The sequence below is a fragment of the Juglans microcarpa x Juglans regia genome, chromosome 1D (genome assembly GCF_004785595.1).
Source record: "Juglans microcarpa x Juglans regia isolate MS1-56 chromosome 1D, Jm3101_v1.0, whole genome shotgun sequence".
NCBI classification, from domain to species: Eukaryota; Viridiplantae; Streptophyta; class Magnoliopsida; order Fagales; family Juglandaceae; genus Juglans; species Juglans microcarpa x Juglans regia.
Window position 1 is genome coordinate 25,413,474 of NC_054594.1, and position 17,618 is coordinate 25,431,091.

General features: G+C 35.9%; 1 protein-coding gene across 1 annotated transcript; it reads left to right on the forward strand.

The window, feature by feature from the left end:
• Positions 1 to 887: 887 nt before the first annotated feature.
• On the forward strand, positions 888 to 4,221 carry LOC121254320 (pectinesterase-like). Its single transcript, XM_041154314.1, has 2 exons — positions 888 to 2,101; positions 3,235 to 4,221. The coding sequence occupies exons 1-2, from the start codon at positions 1,066 to 1,068 to the stop codon at positions 3,930 to 3,932; spliced, it is 1,734 nt and encodes a 577-aa protein (XP_041010248.1). The 5' UTR covers positions 888 to 1,065; the 3' UTR covers positions 3,933 to 4,221.
• The last annotated feature ends 13,397 nt before the right edge of the window (positions 4,222 to 17,618 follow it).

Sequence of the window (17,618 nt, forward strand, 5' to 3'; positions counted from 1 at the left end):
GATCTCTATATAGACCAAACACTTCTCTTTTTATTTATTTATTTTTATTTTATCACTAGCTATATTTAGTTATATATTTCACACATGATGAGTACTGATCAGGTTTTCCATGAAAAAATAATATTAGATTAATTTAATATTATAAGTACTGCCTGTATACATAGCACTGCATGCCAACATTTTCTTCAAATTAATTAATTAACCAAGTTCAAAGTTCGGGACCAATTAGCTTATAACTTGAGCTGATCAGGAAAGAAGAAAATTAATAACCAAGACATAAAAATTATCATTTGATTTTCTATCTTTCTTTATTCAAGCAACTATAAGCAACTATCGAGTGTTTGGATATTCAGGTATCGAGCACTTCTTCGCAATTTAGAATTCGTTTGGAAGTTAAACCTATCTCAACTCATCTCAATTCATCGTTACGACCTTTTCAAATTTCAATATAAAATATAATAAATAATTCAACTTTTTCAAATCCTAAAGTAATAATAATATTAAAAAATAATATTCTAATAATATTTTATCATCTCAACTCAACTTAACTCAATTCAATTCAGTTCAACATCTAAACGTAACCTTAGTGTTTGGCAGATGGGCTAGCTTCAATTCAACGATGGATCGAGCTGGCTTCATGGCCTACCAATAATTAAGAAGGTTGCTTTGATCATATATATATATATATATATATATATATACACATACGACGATGTAATATTACTGTATACATATGTACGTACGTATCAGTAGTACTAGTAGTACTTATAATTATATATGCATGCACTGTACGTACGTAATGGATCCCATGGCTTCAGCTAGTTTACCATATACCCAACACAAAAAAATTAGTTACGTAAAAGCTGGGAGATCAAATTATTAATCCGTCCCCAAACAGAATATACATAGATTTAATTATTGGCTAGCTTCATGAACATGCCATCTTCCATATCATAAACTTTCTATATATAGTAGCTAGTTTATGCTTAATTAAGGCATACCACCGATCTCTCTCCCTCTCTGATCTCTCTCTCTCTACTTCACACAATCATAATCACGTACAACATGCCGATCTCCTCTCGTTCAAAACTAGGAAATAATTCATGGGTAGTCTTAGTACTATCTGTGTTGGTAACCACTGAAATCTTGTTCTTTGTTGGATTGGCAGCTGGATCTCTGCCAGCAACAACTGCACCAATATCATCGTCCCATTTCTCCAAATTCTCTTCTGGAGACAACATTTTCTCAGCTTATTGCAAGCGCGCCCCCCACAAAGCAGCGTGTGAATCCATGCTGTCATCGGTGCTAACTACAACAAGTACTACTACTGCGCCCCCACAAACCCTAGCAGATCTGTTTGACCACTCGGTCAAGTACAGCATGGGCCAGGCTCACTCGGTTCGAGCCCTTGCTTACAAACTTAGCCTTTCCTACCCCGGCAACCTAATTGGCGGCGGCATGAATGACTGCCTCGAGTTGCTCGAGGACAGTCTAGACCAGCTCTCCAAAGTTGTCAACCGCGAGAATACGCCTAGCACCAGTATCGATGATGATGTCCGGACATGGCTTAGTGCTGCTCTTACTAATCAGGCAGCATGTCTCGAAAGCCTTGAGAATTATCGATTTAAGGTAGGGAAAGGAGTGATGGATGCTAAGGCTCAAAATTTGAGCCATTTCATTAGCAACTCCCTAAACCTTTACATGTCTACCAAGCCAAAGGAGGAGGCAAAACAGTCGAGCACAAGATCAACTACGGGTGGCAGGAGAAAAATGTTGTCGGAGGATTTTCCGACGTGGGTGTCGGCGGCAGAACGGAAGCTTTTGCAAGCTTCGATAGGAGAGATAGAAGCAAATGCAGTGGTGGCAAAGGATGGGAGTGGGACGCACGGGAGCATAGGAGAGGCACTTGAGCTGGTGGCATCATTGGCGGATGGGGGTAGGACTGTAATTCACGTAAAAGCAGGGACTTATCGGGAAAATCTAAATATTCCCACTAAGCAACATAATGTCATGTTGGTTGGGGATGGAAAGGGCCTAACGGTCATTGTTGGTGATAAGAATTCTGATGATGGCTGGACCACTTTCCAGACTGCCACCGTTGGTACGTACGTACATCTTATAAGGGAACTCAGTACTACACGTACAATTTTTGTTTTTTTTTTTTTTTTTTTTAAATTTATTAAAAAGGTTATTATTATTATTATTTTATTTAGTCCAGGCACCAATAAACTTAATTTCAAATCGGTTTTTATTACCACTTTAAGATAATTTTGGCAAAAAACAAATGGGAATTAGCTCATTTATTTATTTATTTATTTTTGTTTTTCTAACACCTGGTCGCGCCTTCTAGCTTGATCTTCCCTTAGAGTATTGACAATGTCTTGTATATTTTTATATTTACATAATATCTCTCTAAATTGATATATATTAGATTATGCATCATCAAAGTTTTGCATAACTATAAATAGTATTTCTTTTGAAGAAATACTATATATATATTAACTCTCCAAACATTATAATCTAGCTATTGTAAATCGAGAGATGGTACTTCTAAATTAAGTTGTTTTTGTTTGAGATCAGTACTAGATACAAATTTAAAACATATAAATACGTACGTTAAAAAACTTAACGGAGTCCTAGCTAATTTTTTTCAAAATGCTTCCATCGGACTTGCACACATAATTTTGCTGTAGGTATATATGTATTTTAAAAAGTACTTTGAGTTAGAGATAATCATGATCTAAGACTAATTAATTTAACCCTTTTAATTGTTCAAATATAGCTAGCTTTCTTAGGAAACATTAATATTATATCTAAAAAAAAATAAAAGGAAACGTTATTGTGACAGTCCAATTAATTATATTACCAAATTATGAACTGATCCTATAAGAAAAATGTTTATTTTTAACCAGTTATTTTTAGTAAAAATAATTATTTTGTGTTAAAATGAATATATTTTTATCACAAATAGTCTTTATCGTCATAAATAATCTGTCACAAGTTAGCTAGCGCTCAAATTAAAATTGTGGGTGGAAGGGCAGGCCATCGATATATCGATGATCTCTAGCTTCACGTAGCCACACGTTGATTAAAAAAACACCATAACCAGCTCATGATAATTTGGTGGTTATGTGTCTCTAAATAGTCATTCAAATTAAATTAATCATGTGGGGCTGACCATATATAATTTTGATACACATCAATATATATAATATGGATGCGTGTCTCTTTCAGCCGCCATGGGAGATGGATTTATAGCTCGAGACATTACATTTGTGAACACTGCGGGCCCGGCAAAACACCAAGCTGTTGCCCTTCGTGTTGGTTCTGACAAGTCGGTGATTTTCCGATGCTCCATCCTCGGTTACCAAGACACCCTCTACACTCTCTCCAAACGCCAGTTTTATAGAGAAACCGACATCTATGGTACAGTAGATTTCATATTCGGCAACTCCGTGGCCGTCTTCCAAAACTGTGGCATATACGTGAGGAAGCCTGTGTCAGGGCAGGACAACTTCATCACAGCGCAAGGTCGGAGCAGCCCAGATGAAAACACCGGCATTTCGATCCATAACTGCAAGATAGAAGCAGCATCCGACCTCGCTCCTGTGCAGTCGAAGTTTGCTACGTATCTTGGAAGGCCATGGAAGCAGTATTCAAGGACGGTAATCATGCAGTCGTCTCTCGGTGGGTTAATTCACCAAGCAGGATGGTCGCCATGGTCGGGGTCTTTTGCCTTGAAAACGCTGTATTATGGGGAATACATGAACTCAGGGCCTGGTGCCTCCACTTCTGGTAGGGTTAAGTGGCCTGGCTATCATTCTTCTCTCACGTCTGCTGAAGCTCAGACTTTTACCGTCGCCGGTTTTATCGCCGGAAATCTTTGGTTGCCCTCCACCGGGGTGTCTTTTGATTCAGGACTTCTTGGATGAACCATGCACGTCCTTGATTTCAGGCCTAGCTAGCCACCTTTCAAGTGTTCATATTCAAAAGCCAAGTGTATGTTGCTAGCCGGAAAACATGATCCGGTCCCTAGCTATATTTGCCAATATCTCATTAATTACAAATAACTTGTTAATTAGTTTGCATTTTCTTTCTTTTTCTAAGCAACTTCGAAAAATCAGGCATAAAAAGAAGTTGGTGTATGCATGTATATATACATATCGATCGTGTTTGTATGAAAGGATTTCAGAATCAATTAGTAAAGTCTGATCACAATAATAATATTAATGTTGTGTCCGTAAGTACTGTATTTCCTTTGGGTTTTAATTTTCTTTGTAAATTTTCCTTGGAAGTCAAAAGTTGTTATTAAATTCAAATACAGCATACGTGCTGGTTCCCACTGTATGTGCAATCAGGTCGTCATCAAGGCCTACAGTAGTTGCCGCATTAAAGTCACCCAACATCTCGTCAATGTCATTAATGTAACCATCATCACTAATATCATGATTATCTTTGTCTTCGAACCCCAAGTTAATAGGGTCTTCCTCCTCATAAAATATCCAATCAGTGTAGCTTGGATCTATACCCGTCATAAATAAATGTCATTCGACTTTGCTTATAGGTAGGAATAAATTATTACAACATGTATGACATGGACATTTGACAGTACTGTTCTTTCCCAGAGCAAGAGCTCGAGCCTTTGTGAGAAATTGCTTAACCCCTTCACCATTTTCCCTTGACCTAAATCTATTGGCGATTTGCATCTAACTTTTTTCCATCTAAAAAGAATTTAAGGTGAGAAGTACGTTTATTATCATATACATCGAACGGAACAAAATGTGATTGGACTTAGTAGGCAGAACGATGTAACCAGAACATAATGTTAATACCTTAAGACCTTCATTATCTTAAATTGAAGGTATCATAGAATTTTCATTAAGCATCTTCACTACAAGAAAACTGCTTATTTGCGACCAGTTATTTCCAGTGAAATGACTATTTTTAATTAAAATAAGTCCGTTTTCATCGCAAATAGTCTTTTCATCGCAAACAAATGGTCACAAATACTCATTTTTTTTTTGTAGTGCGTGAATGAGTGAATATGTTGCCATGAAAAACTCATACATTTGGAAAAATTGAAGATGGGTTTCTTTGAAAAAGATGTGCAGGAAAGAAAATGAGAATATATAATTGAAGGAAGGAAAGAAAGCCAAATTTTTTTTTCATTACTCATTTTGGTCCTACCACCGCTTAAAACTCTATAGTGATGTTCATTCTCAATGTGTATAATTAGTTGGGCAAATTTTAAGAAATGACTTTGCTGAATTTTTCCTTCCTTCAAAGTTGTTTGATCGTAGTTAATGTTAGGTACCGTAGATGCAAGTCCTTTCTCTAATTAGTAATGTAGTCATGCATTGTTATTTAGTCAGGCTGTCTCTATGTGATTAGGGCTAATTAATTCTATTTCGATTTTTCCCTAAAAGTTATATATGTACATAGTTATAAGATATATACATAGTTAATTGCTAATCGCTTTGTTAACTAAAGTGGGATATGATAGATGTATAATGTTTGACTTATTTCAATCCACATTTAGAATATTGACAGTCGAAATTTCTGCAATATAGATGAAGGTTAGTCCTGCTAAGTAGATGCAACCAACAGTTCGTCTAGAAGTACCTCTAATGTCGAAATACTATTTAGAAGCATATGTGCTTGTCGAGAAGTAGTTAAGGGACCAAAGTCAGTATTATAACTAGCAAATTCAAATTTGAAAGCAAAGGTGGTTTCATGATCATGATTGATCAGCTGCAACCTTACTCGTCAATTCAATTGTATTTTGGTGAATTTTAGAACCCACAAATTATGTCATTGGATAATCATTGTTTCTCCGATGATCTTTTTATAGACATATGATCATATACACGTTGTTTGGAGTATGTATATATAGAAAAGATGTAACACTAGGACTTAATGTTAATACCTTCCCTTGCACATTATATTAAATTAATGGTAGCACATAAATGTATTATGATAATCATAGTGTTCAAATGAGCCAATCTCTTATACTTTTATTATTACTGGATGTTTGGGAGTTTTTGTGTATCTATTCTTTTCAAACCAAGGTAATCAAATAGGATGTAATTATTATCTAACACACTTGCACTACAACCATAACAAAAGTCCTCTAAATTTCCATCTACGACATGTGTTAAGGGATTTAGTCGGCCATATGTTATAATGCACTATGCCCCTTGCAATATGATGACCTAGTTAGAGCGAATTATGTGAATATAATTGGCTTAAATCAACAATCACTAGGGATTTTTGCATATCCTAATTGTAAATTTCATAAGAATTTCAAAGCACAAAGAGGAACAAAGAGTGGAAGTTAAATCTCCATGTCTACCCATTTTCAAATATATGATTTCTCATTGTAAAAACCATCCTGAGCAATTAAGAAAAAAATCATCTAATCCCATTAGCAACCAAACACAGCACAATTTACAAAATACATCATAATGATAATGTTTCGTTCCCTTGATCATTGTGATTTTATTAATGCTAGCACACAACTATATTATGCTAATCATAATGTTCAAATGATAAAGTATCATAAGTTAACAATGCTGAATGTTTGGGAGTTTTTAAGTACCTATCCTTTTTAAGCCAAAGAACTAAAATGGTTGCAATTGGGTCCAACACACTAGCACTAACATCTAAATTCCCACTCTACAACATGCATAATCAGTTTATTTAATAGGTTGTAATGCACTATGCCCCATGCAATATGCTGACCCAGTGAGAGGGTTGTATCTATGTGATTTAAATTGGTTTAAATCAACAATCACCTATATATTTTGTAAATCCTAATTTAAATGCAAAAGAATTTCAAAGAACAAAAAGGAAAAAGAGCCTAAGTCATGGATCCATGTCTACCCATTTTCAGATTATTGTACAAATCATCATGAGCAATTAACTGGACATATCCTTCTAATCCCATCACCAACCAAACATAGCACAATATACAAAATAAATTATAATGATAGTGGGCAAGAGAAATGGAGAGGGGGTTTACGGGGATAGAGCAAAGTAATGGCAAATCTATGACAAATTACCTTGTTTTGCGGCCATGCGGTTGTGGGGTAGAGAAAATCCCTTGAAGAACTAAAGATTGTGAGACCGATTGGCAAGATTTGTTGCTGTGATGAAAAATAGAGAGAGAGAGAGAGAGAGAGAGAGAGAGAGAGAGGAGTAGAGGGACAAATTGTTACCAAAAGGGATAGAGAGAGATAGAGAGAGATTAGAGGAGAGAGAGACTTACCGGTGACGGATAGTCGGTGAAGGCACGACATGGGAAGGGGGCTAAAACAACCACTTTATGCGATAGAGAGACATAGACGTTGAAGTTAGAGGGGTTTTAGATTATTGTGCTGGGGGAGTAGAAAAATTTAAGAGTATATAAATGAAGCACATATTGTGGCGAAAAAATTCGTTGCAACACAATTATCCCTTCAAAATTTATTGTGTCAATTTGGCATCGCCGTAATAAACACATCAATCATCGCGCGAAGAATTTTGCGTCAGATTTAAAACCAGTGACAATATTTTCGCCGCAATAAAAACCTATAGCATCTCTGTTATGGTCGATGTAATTAAATGGACATGGTTAGCTAATTTCGTCAAAACTATACATCGTTGAAAAAAATTTAGCCGCAAAATGTGGAATCTCTTGAAGTGAATGCATTTTGAAAGTGATATAATGAATTGCAAATTAATGTGGCTTCATATTATATTTTTATCTATACTCTATTCTTTTGCTCTTGAGACATTATATATCAATGTCATTTCCGGCCTCATCGGTGGACCTACATGCTGAGAAATAATTGTATCTAAAGTTGATGAAATACTTGATAAGGTCTAGTCGAACTTAACATGCCATTTTTACAACTTGTATCTTGAAATTACCAAATTAGAAACAACATTAATATTTGATTTGAAAGTTAGTAAGAGCTAGCAAAAGAACGGGGGGCTACATGCATGCATGCATGCTTTCGAATTTTTCATTACTCTTTAGTCTTTTATACCACTCTAATTAGTATTCTACTTTAATTTTCAAACCCAGAACCAAATTATAAATCATTATGGCTCATGATCCCCACTTCCAAATTTCTATTTTGAGTTATGGATTTCTTCAAATCCAATCATTATCTTGATCATGTCACTATGTTTTGGTTTTAGTTTTAGTTTTTCTTTCCATATTTGGGGCACTTTTTTTGATCTTATATATATATATAAAAATTCTTTTTATAAGCCAATGTGTATAACACATCTACTAAAGTGCTTACCTAACATATATCACAATAATTTTATGAAATGTCCCTTTTCTGTTTGTCTCTATGTGCATCATGTATAGTGATCATATTCTTTCAACTCACGCTCTCTAAATATATCTCCTTGAATACGTACTTTCAATTTCATATATATATATATATATATAAAGAGACGAATATATTATAAAAATGGCTCTATGTAAAAAATTGTAAAAAAATTATAAAAATGGATCATAACAAAAATCTTCATAATAAGACTACGGATACAATTTAAAGAATAATGTTACTATGCCTCTTTAATTTACCTCCTCATTTTGACCATTCATGCATTTAATTTTTTTCTTAAATTTTTTTAATGATTAAGGAAGTGACCATTAATATATTTATATTTTTTTTTTATTTTTTAAAAATATTTAAATATGTTTAAAAAATATTTTAAAAATATATATATATATATATATATATATATATATATATATATAATTTACACTAAAAGACATAAATAGTGGGCAGGCGGAGAGTACCCCTCCAATTTAAAAGATTCAACTTTTGATTGCCCAAGAAAACAAGTTTTGTACGTAATCAGGACTGATTCTCAATGTTATCTATATCTTTTGGGTTCAAAGCCCAAGCTTCATTGTTTTCAAATAATCATTTCCCAAATCTGGGCTTCTAACAGTCATACTCTCCGAAATCGTTTTGTTGGGGCTGAATACATTCAGGACAATGCTAGAGGCACCCATTGAGATTCTGCTGGCTCTAGTAGGTATTTATTTATTTATTTTTTAAAATTATTTTTTGTATAAAATTTTTAATATTTTTTAATATTTTAAAAAAATAAAATAAATTTAGAATATCTTTAATTATAAAGTAAAAAAAATTATTAAAAAAATACTTTCTTAATCACGAAGTAAAATAATAAAAAAAAAATACCAATAGGAAGATTAATTTTTTTTATAATTTTTTAGGTTAACAAATTATTTTTTAATAATGTTATGAATTTTTTATATTTTTTTTAAAGGATTTAAAATTGTTAAAAAATTTTATATTTTCTTAACATTAACCAAACATTTATTCCCCAATAAGAGGCGGCCTTTGTGGTCACCACTAATTAGTTTTCTACCACCAGTACTCATTACCTACGTCCTACCTTGTCTCTCAAAAGTAGCATACATACAAAGGGGACATAGACCTACGAAAAGTCACCACGTTGAATACTCTCTAATATAAATTAGAGGGATTAAATTTACCTTATTGAAAAAAACAAAACAGATATCATCAAACTGCATATTGCATGGTTACAATCACAGATTTATCATGGTCATCATTAATTAATGATATGCAGTTTACATGTTCACATGTGATATTAGATGATAAGAATCCATTGAGAAATGGGAAAAAAATGTTTATAATATGAAGAGTTTGTGTACAGAAACTAAGCCCATTGTTTACCCACCAACCTCACATTTTGTCTACTTAAATTTGGAATCTCATGGCATCGATGCCACGACCAAATGAATAAGATGATGTAATTTGTGAGATTGTGAGTCTTGGATCCCAAATTTTCTTTAGCTTTGTTAGGTTTTTTGATTTCTGGCTTTATACAAGATAGATGAATAAAATAATTTTAAATACAATAATAGTATTGGCAAGACAATACTATTGAGGATGTTGCTGAAGCACTGCTACAACCACGTAATGAAAGGGTAATCTCTTGCACTCTTAAATTTATAATACACAATCATTATATTTTCTTTTACTTTTTTTTAAAAAATAACAACAATAGCAAAACAGGAACAAACACCCTAAAGTAAAAAGCCTTGAAAAAAAGGCCTAATATATATATATATATATATATATTTTATAACTATCCAAACAAAGAGGTGATCACAAAGTTTTTACTTTTTGGCAATTTTTATATTATAAATTTCCAACAGATTAAGTTAACCCATGAGAAAAAAATGTGGAAGGATCCTAACCCAATTAAACAAACATTTACAAAGAAATCCATAACCAAATTGTGGGGTATTTATTTTTTTATAATCTTTCAAAATTTCCTGATGGGATTCCCAGGAGGCCAAGAAGCTTATGGCCATTTACGAGAAGCTCTCCAGAATCTCTGTCAAAATAAATCCAGGCCTTTGGCAATAAAAAATCTCTAAACAATTTGCAACCAACGAAAATAACCCACAACTAGGAAAAAAAATGAAAATAAACAACAACCAAAAAGGCCACAACTGAATCCCAAAATTAAAGAGACTCGCTCAAAGAGTCAAAATCATTGCCGGCCAAAAGAAGATGCATAAATATTTATATATATAAAAAAACAAGATGTAGAAACAAAATGAAGATGCAAAAACAAGATGCATAAATAAAACTACAACAAGATCTAGAAAAGCGTACCAATGGTCAAGACAAAGAAGAACAACCCTTAATCACCATGCACAACAGAAATTCTTTCTTCCTCTTCGGCACCCCATTCTCAAAGCTCCGTAATTGACATTCAAAAACCACAACGCACGACTTTGCCTTCCATCCCTCCTATCAACAGGCCAAAACATCCCCTCGGCTGACAGCTTCACACCACAAAACTGTAGGACCAATCGGATGCGTGACACCTAACGAACAAGAACCAAAATCGTCACTGAAAGAATGAAATAAATCATGGAAACGAACGAGGGACACCAAAAATACAGACTAATATTTGGTCATACAGGGACGAGACGACACTGTACGAAAAAGAAATAAATAGAAATGGAGACATAAACGTAATAGATGGGAGAAGTCGATCAGGCATTATGATGAAGTTTGAAAAATACAAGAGATTGCACTGAATTGAGCTACTGCTGTATTTTGAAAATATTCACCCAAACATTACAATTATTGGTATCGGAATAAATACAAATTTATTGGAGCTATTCCAAGTATCCTAGAGTTAAGACTAGCTGTTACAGAGCACCAACAAGTAATTTATTGACTGTTACATCCTTGATTTGAGGCTGAGAATCTGCTTCCTCTTTCTGTTGCTTGATTTGAGGAATTTTCTTATTTGAGGAATTTCCTTGATTTGAGGATGTTTCCGTTATACGCCCCTGCAAGATGGACCTGCCATTGGCCAAACCAATCTTGTCCATTAGATTTTTAGTTCCTTGGCATAAAAGAGCTTTTGTGAGAAGATCAGCTAGCTGGTCCTGTGTGTTAACATGATGGACATTTAGAGTTCCCTGTTGAACCATATCTCGAACAAAATGAAGATCAATCTGAATGTGTTTCATTCAAGAGTATTGAATTGGATTAAAGTTGAGATGTGTGGCCCTCAAATGATCACATAGCAGCTTGGGTTGTCCTCTTAGTGGTAGACCGAGTTCTTTGAATAGTGAGAGAAGCCATGATGTTTTGGATGTGGCATTTGCAAGGGCTCCATATTCAGCTTCAGTGGATGAATGTGTTACTGCTCTTTGTTTCTTTGAATTCCAAGAGATGAGATTTACACCAAGAAAACTTATATATGCTGAGGTTGAGGTCCGATCATCATAATTGCTTGCCTAATCCGCATCAGAATAGGTTGTGAGTTCAAAACTGGATTTTTTTGTGATATGAATGCCATGAAAAATGGTCTACTTCAAATAGCAAAGAAGTCGCGTTGCAGCTGTCCTATGTGTCACTGTTGGTTTGTGCATAAACTGTGAAAGTTTATTTATTGAGAAGGAGATGTCTGGACGAGTGAGGGACAGGTATTGAAGGGCACCAATAACACTTCTGAACTCGGTACTGTCAATAGAGGATGTTCCATCAATTAATTTGAGAGGTGTGCTGGTTGACAGTGGAGTTGAGACATCTTTAGCTCCAACCATATTGGTTTTGGATAGTAGGTCTCAAATGTACTTATGTTGAGATAAAACAATTCCAGATTTTGTTGAAATAACTTCCATTCCTAAGAAAAAATGGAGCTGCCCCATGTCCTTTAATGAAAAACGATTACCAAGTTGTGCAATTATCTCAACCACAAAGTGTGTATCATTGCTAGTGATCACCAAATTATCCACATAGACTAATAAATAGCATATAATAGAATTCTGACTATAGATAAAAAGAGATGAGTCTAATTTTGAATTCTGAAATCCAAGGCCCATAATTGCTAATTTAGGAGTTGAAAATCATGCTCTTGGAGCTTGTTTGAGGCCATAGATGGCCTTCCTTGACCTGCACACATGATTTGGTTTGGTAACATTTTTAAATCCCAGTGGTTGTACCATGTACACTGTCTCATTTAACTCATCATGCAAAAAAATATTGTTTACATCAAATTGTCTCAAGGACCACCCTTGTATTATAGGCACTATCAAAACAGTTCTAATAGTAGCAGGTTTCATCACTGGGCTAAATGTTTCTTTGTAGTCTAGCCCTTCATGTTGATTAAACCTTTTTGCAACAAGCCTCGCTTTAAATCGATCAACCGTCCCATCTGATTTTCGTTTCACATGAAATACTCATTTACACCCATTGGGTTGCAGTTTTGGGGTGGGGAAACAAGTTCCCATGTTCCATGCCGCATGAGGGCAGTGAGTTCATCTGACATGCTTGTCTCCAGTGAGATTCATGGAATGCTTGTCCCACACAGGTAGGTTCAATGGTTGGTGGGAGAGGGTGCTTTGTCACGGAATTGAACTGTCTGGGTTTGTGAATATTGTTCATGGACTGAGTGGTCATTGTGTGGGTTCGATGGTGGGTTTCGATATTTGAGGCTAATTGAGAGTCATCATGCATAGTTGTGGTTTGTGTGGCTTGAGTGGTGTGTGAATCTGAGTGAGAGGTCACATTCTCATTCGATTGAGAAGAATTAGGGCAAATAGGTGAAAGAGGCACATCTCGAAAATTAGAAGAAGTGGAAAAGGAGTGGTTACCTGAAGATGATGCAAAAATAGTGTTGCCTCCTGTTGTCGCTGGTGGTGGTTCCAGCAGAGAAGACACAGTGATGGGTGGCTCACTTGTCGCAGATGAAGGAAATTTCGAAGCGAGCTCTATTTCGACCGAATGCAAGTGAGGATAGGTTTGACCCTCGTCAAATAGGACATGTTGAGATAGGTAGAATTTGTGGGCTTTCGGGTCAAGACACTTATACGCATTTTGGGTGGGAGAGTAGTCCACAAATATGCACGAGGTGGCTTTGGGTTGGAGCTTATTTGTGTTGTATGGCTTGGTGTAAGGATAACATAAGCACCAAAATTTCTTGAGTTTGAGGTAGTTTGGTGACTGATTAAATAAAGCTTCAAATGGAGATTTGTTATTTACAAGGGGTGTGGGCTGTCAGTTTATAAGGTAGGCTGCCGTGGAAAATGCATGGGGCCAATATGATAATGATAAAGATGCATCAGTTAAAAGAGTAAGGCTCGTTTCTACCAAATGACGATGACGACGCTCGAATATACCATTTTGCTGTGGTGTATGAGGTGCAGTGGTGTAATGACTTATTCCATGTATGGAAAAATATTTTTTTAAAGCAACAAATTTACCACCATTATCCGAGTAAATACTTTTGATTTTTGATTGAAATCGATTTTCAAGAAGATGTTTGAATTGTGGAAATATCGTGCTAACCCCATATTTTGTTTCCATAGGATAAAACCAAATGTATTTTATGAAGTGATCAACCAAAATCAAATAGTATCGTGATCTGTCAATGCCAATAGTGTTCGATGGGCCCCAAACATTAGTGTAAATTAAATCAAGTGGTGCATGACTTTGAAGACTATTGGATCGAAATGGTTATTTGTGCGTTTTATTGATAGAACAAGAAGTACAAAGATGAGAACTATGTCCTTCTTGTATTATTGGAAGGGAGAAATTTTTAACAAGATGATGAACGATTTTTTGAGACAGATGTCCAAGACGTTTGTGCCACCCATCTATAGAGGTCCGTTCATGCACGTTTGCAACCATTTTCGGGAAAACTTTCACCAATGATTCTGGGAGTGTGTAGACACCATTTTCACATGCACTTTTGAGTAGAACCGCCCCCCTGGTTTGATCCTTAACAAGGAAAAACAAAGGGTGAAATTCAACAAGAACATTATTTTGTGAGGTAAAATGATGTATTGAAATGAGATTTTTGCTGATATTAAGAACACAAAGAGTGTCATTTAAATGGAAAGTGCATGTGGGTGAGTTGAGAACCAATGAACCAATATAAGAGACATGCAAACCTGAATCATCACCTATGACAACTTCATCGGTGCCATCGTATTTAGAATGAACTGATAAATTTGCCAAATAACTGGTGATGTTGTGTGAAGCTCCTGAATCAATAATCCATTTTGTGTCCTTGGTAGGTGAAGTTGACACAGTTGACAATGGGTTCAGCACGGTGCAGACGTGGGCAATATTTTGCCGTATGGCCCAGTTCATCACATATTTGGCATTTTGGTGTATACCCGCGCTGGCCATTGGACTTGTTATTTTTTTATTCTCTTTTGGGCCTCTAGATTGACGATAGGAGCCCGAGTTGGCGTTTGGTTTGGAGGAACCATTGTCACGGCCAAACCCGTTTTTTGGAGAAGCCCTTAGAGCTGTGGCCGCCAGATGAAGACCCAGAACGCCGATTGGAGTAGTTGGCCAATGCAACCAGTTGCTGAGTGGTGGGGTCGAGACGATGGAGGTATGCATTGTGTCTGATGAGGAGATCGTGAAGTTCCTTGAACGTTAGTGGCTTTTCCCGAGTGCAAATAGGTGTTGTGATTTTGTGAAAATTACTTCCCAGTCCATTAAGGATGTACAGAGTTAGATCATCTTTTGAAATGGGATGATCAATCAAGGAGATTTTGTCGGCAAGGGCTTTGATAGTGTGTAGGTATTCTTGAACCGATTGTTTCCCTTTCTTGATTATAGTAAGCTCTTCCTTTAATTGCATTGCTCGAGTGCGGGATTTGCTTGCATACATAGTATGCAATTTGGTCCATGCTTCTTGGGATACTTTTGCAGCGAATAAAAAGGGAGTGATTGTGGTGGTAGTGGAGGCTAAAATGATACTAAGGATAAGTTTATCTTGTCTTACCCAATGAGTTTTTTGAAGGTTGGGGATGGAGGGATCAGTGGTAGGAGGGCATGGATTATCATCAGTGACATAATCGAGTAGATTATATCCATTGAGGAAGGCTTCAAACTGGGCATGCCATTGAGGGAAGGTTGAGGGTGTGAGTTTTTCTTTAATTAGGTAGTAATATTGAGTGCAATGAGAGGAATATCTATTGGGGAAGGTGGGGTTGAGACTGGATTGCGGGTATTTTCAAAGTTTGGGATCGAGTTCTCGTGGGAGGATGGCTCTCCTGATACCATGATGATGTTTGAAAAATACAAGAGATTGCACTGAATTGAGCTACTACTGTATTTTGAAAATATTCACCCACACATTACAATTGTTGATATCGGAATAAATACAAATTTACAGGAGCTATTCTAAATTAGAATCCTATAGTTAAGGCTAGCTGTTATAGAGTATCAACAAGTAATTTATTGACCGTCACATCCTTGATTTGAGGCTGAGAATCTATTTCCTCTTTTTGTTGCCTGATTTGAGGATGTTTCAGTTATACATTACACACCAATAAGGGGCAAAAATGTAATAATACTATATTAAACAAGGCAGAAGAAAGAAATCAGATAACACATGAACCAAGGGTAAAAACATAATAACTGTGGCAGACAGAAGTGCACATGCAAAATGTAAAATACAAAAGCAAGGACTAAACTGTAATAAGACCCAGCCACCAGGGGCATTGATGGAAAAAAAATGTCAAGCATAAATCACTATTCATTCATGTTCATCTCAAATAGCTGCTTTTAATATATAAGAGATATATGGAGCACGCAACAAGCATTGTTGTAGTTCTAATTGGCTAGCACCAGATGGAATGACATCATTTGGTCGGATGACCACTTCTATAATTTTCTTGCATTTTTGCACGTGATCATAAAATGATGTTCTCAATTATTCATATTTTTCTTTTCCTAAGCAAGCAAATATTTTATTAAGAAATAGAAAGCGAGTTACATGAAGGGGTGAGGTTCCCCAACAAACACCCAATTACAACAACTATAGCGCTAAGGTGAAAAAGAAATTGGGTTTCGAGACCAAAAACCCACCCATACCCTACAAAAAAGGGCATCGCCTTAAATGAAGATTTTTTACAATTCGCACAACTTTGGGAACTATGATGACACCACTGGAGGTGGTGGATACTGAATGTGCACTGCAGTTTGTTGTCTTGAGATGTTTCCTAAAGAGACTTATATTCCCTTTCTTTCTCAAGATCATCAGTTAGGCAAAATGGAAATATAGTAGGAAGACTGACATCAAATGGGCTGGATTGCGGCAGATCGAGTTTCTTCACGCTCGGTGATTATGAGGTGGGGTGGGTCAGATCTGGAAGATCTTGAGGTGAAAAATCTACCAGTGCACCGCTTGTAACCGCCAGACACATTTTGTCGCGGTGGCGCGTGGCGGCCACACGTGGAACAAGCCACGCGTGAGCCTCACGCTCATGGATTTTCGTCGCAGTTCTGTTTTGTCTTAATAGATAGGCAGATGGTGAGTTGTGTGGTGGGACGAGTACAGGTCATCGGTCGTTGGAGTGCGGTAGATCTAACTAAAATCGAGCCGGTGGAAAGGAGAGATCAAAAACACTAATTGGAATACTTATACATAAACAAGAACTGAAAAAGGAATAGAGAGGAGGATGAAAGCCCTCTCCAGTGGAAACACTAATTGGAGAGGATGAGAACTTTCTAAAGAGGAGAGAGTTTCTCTTTCCAGAAGAGGTGAGATATTTTGAAAAAATTACTTATTAATATTGTTGTTGTTATTATTATTTTTTTGTTTACAGTGCCTTAAATTATGTGAGTAATTTCAGTTGTAATTACAACTTCAGTTGTTATATATATATCTAACGTTTTCATGATGTCCAACTTGTTTGTCTATTTCTCTTCGGCTAGCTCGGCCGCTTGGTTTCGGAGAAATATAGGAACATTGGAAAGATTTCGACACATGTTCATTAATTGGTTGTTTAGAAAAAGTGATCGGGGCAAAACCATGATTATATACATATATATTATTCCTGGGCGGCCCACTACTCAGCTAGCAAATGTAAATGACGAAGGCTGATCATGACGACTTTTTGCCATTGTTCAGCAGAAAGTCAAACAGTTCGTTGCTCATTCTTATTTCTCCAAAAAAAGTAGTCATCTCAGGTTCGAAGGCACAGGTCCCAACAAATACTAATGATAATAAAAGCAAAAACAATAGCGCTAATTTAGCCCCACTACTTGAGCTAGATCAAGAACGTGCGT

Bases quoted from the DNA above. Each gene is read 5' to 3' on its own strand.
- LOC121254320 (XM_041154314.1), top strand. From the start codon at position 1,066: ATGCCGATCTCCTCTCGTTCAAAACTAGGAAATAATTCATGGGTAGTC. The intron at 2,102-3,234 runs GTACGTACGTAC...TGTCTCTTTCAG, and splicing joins TTTCCAGACTGCCACCGTTG to CCGCCATGGGAGATGGATTT.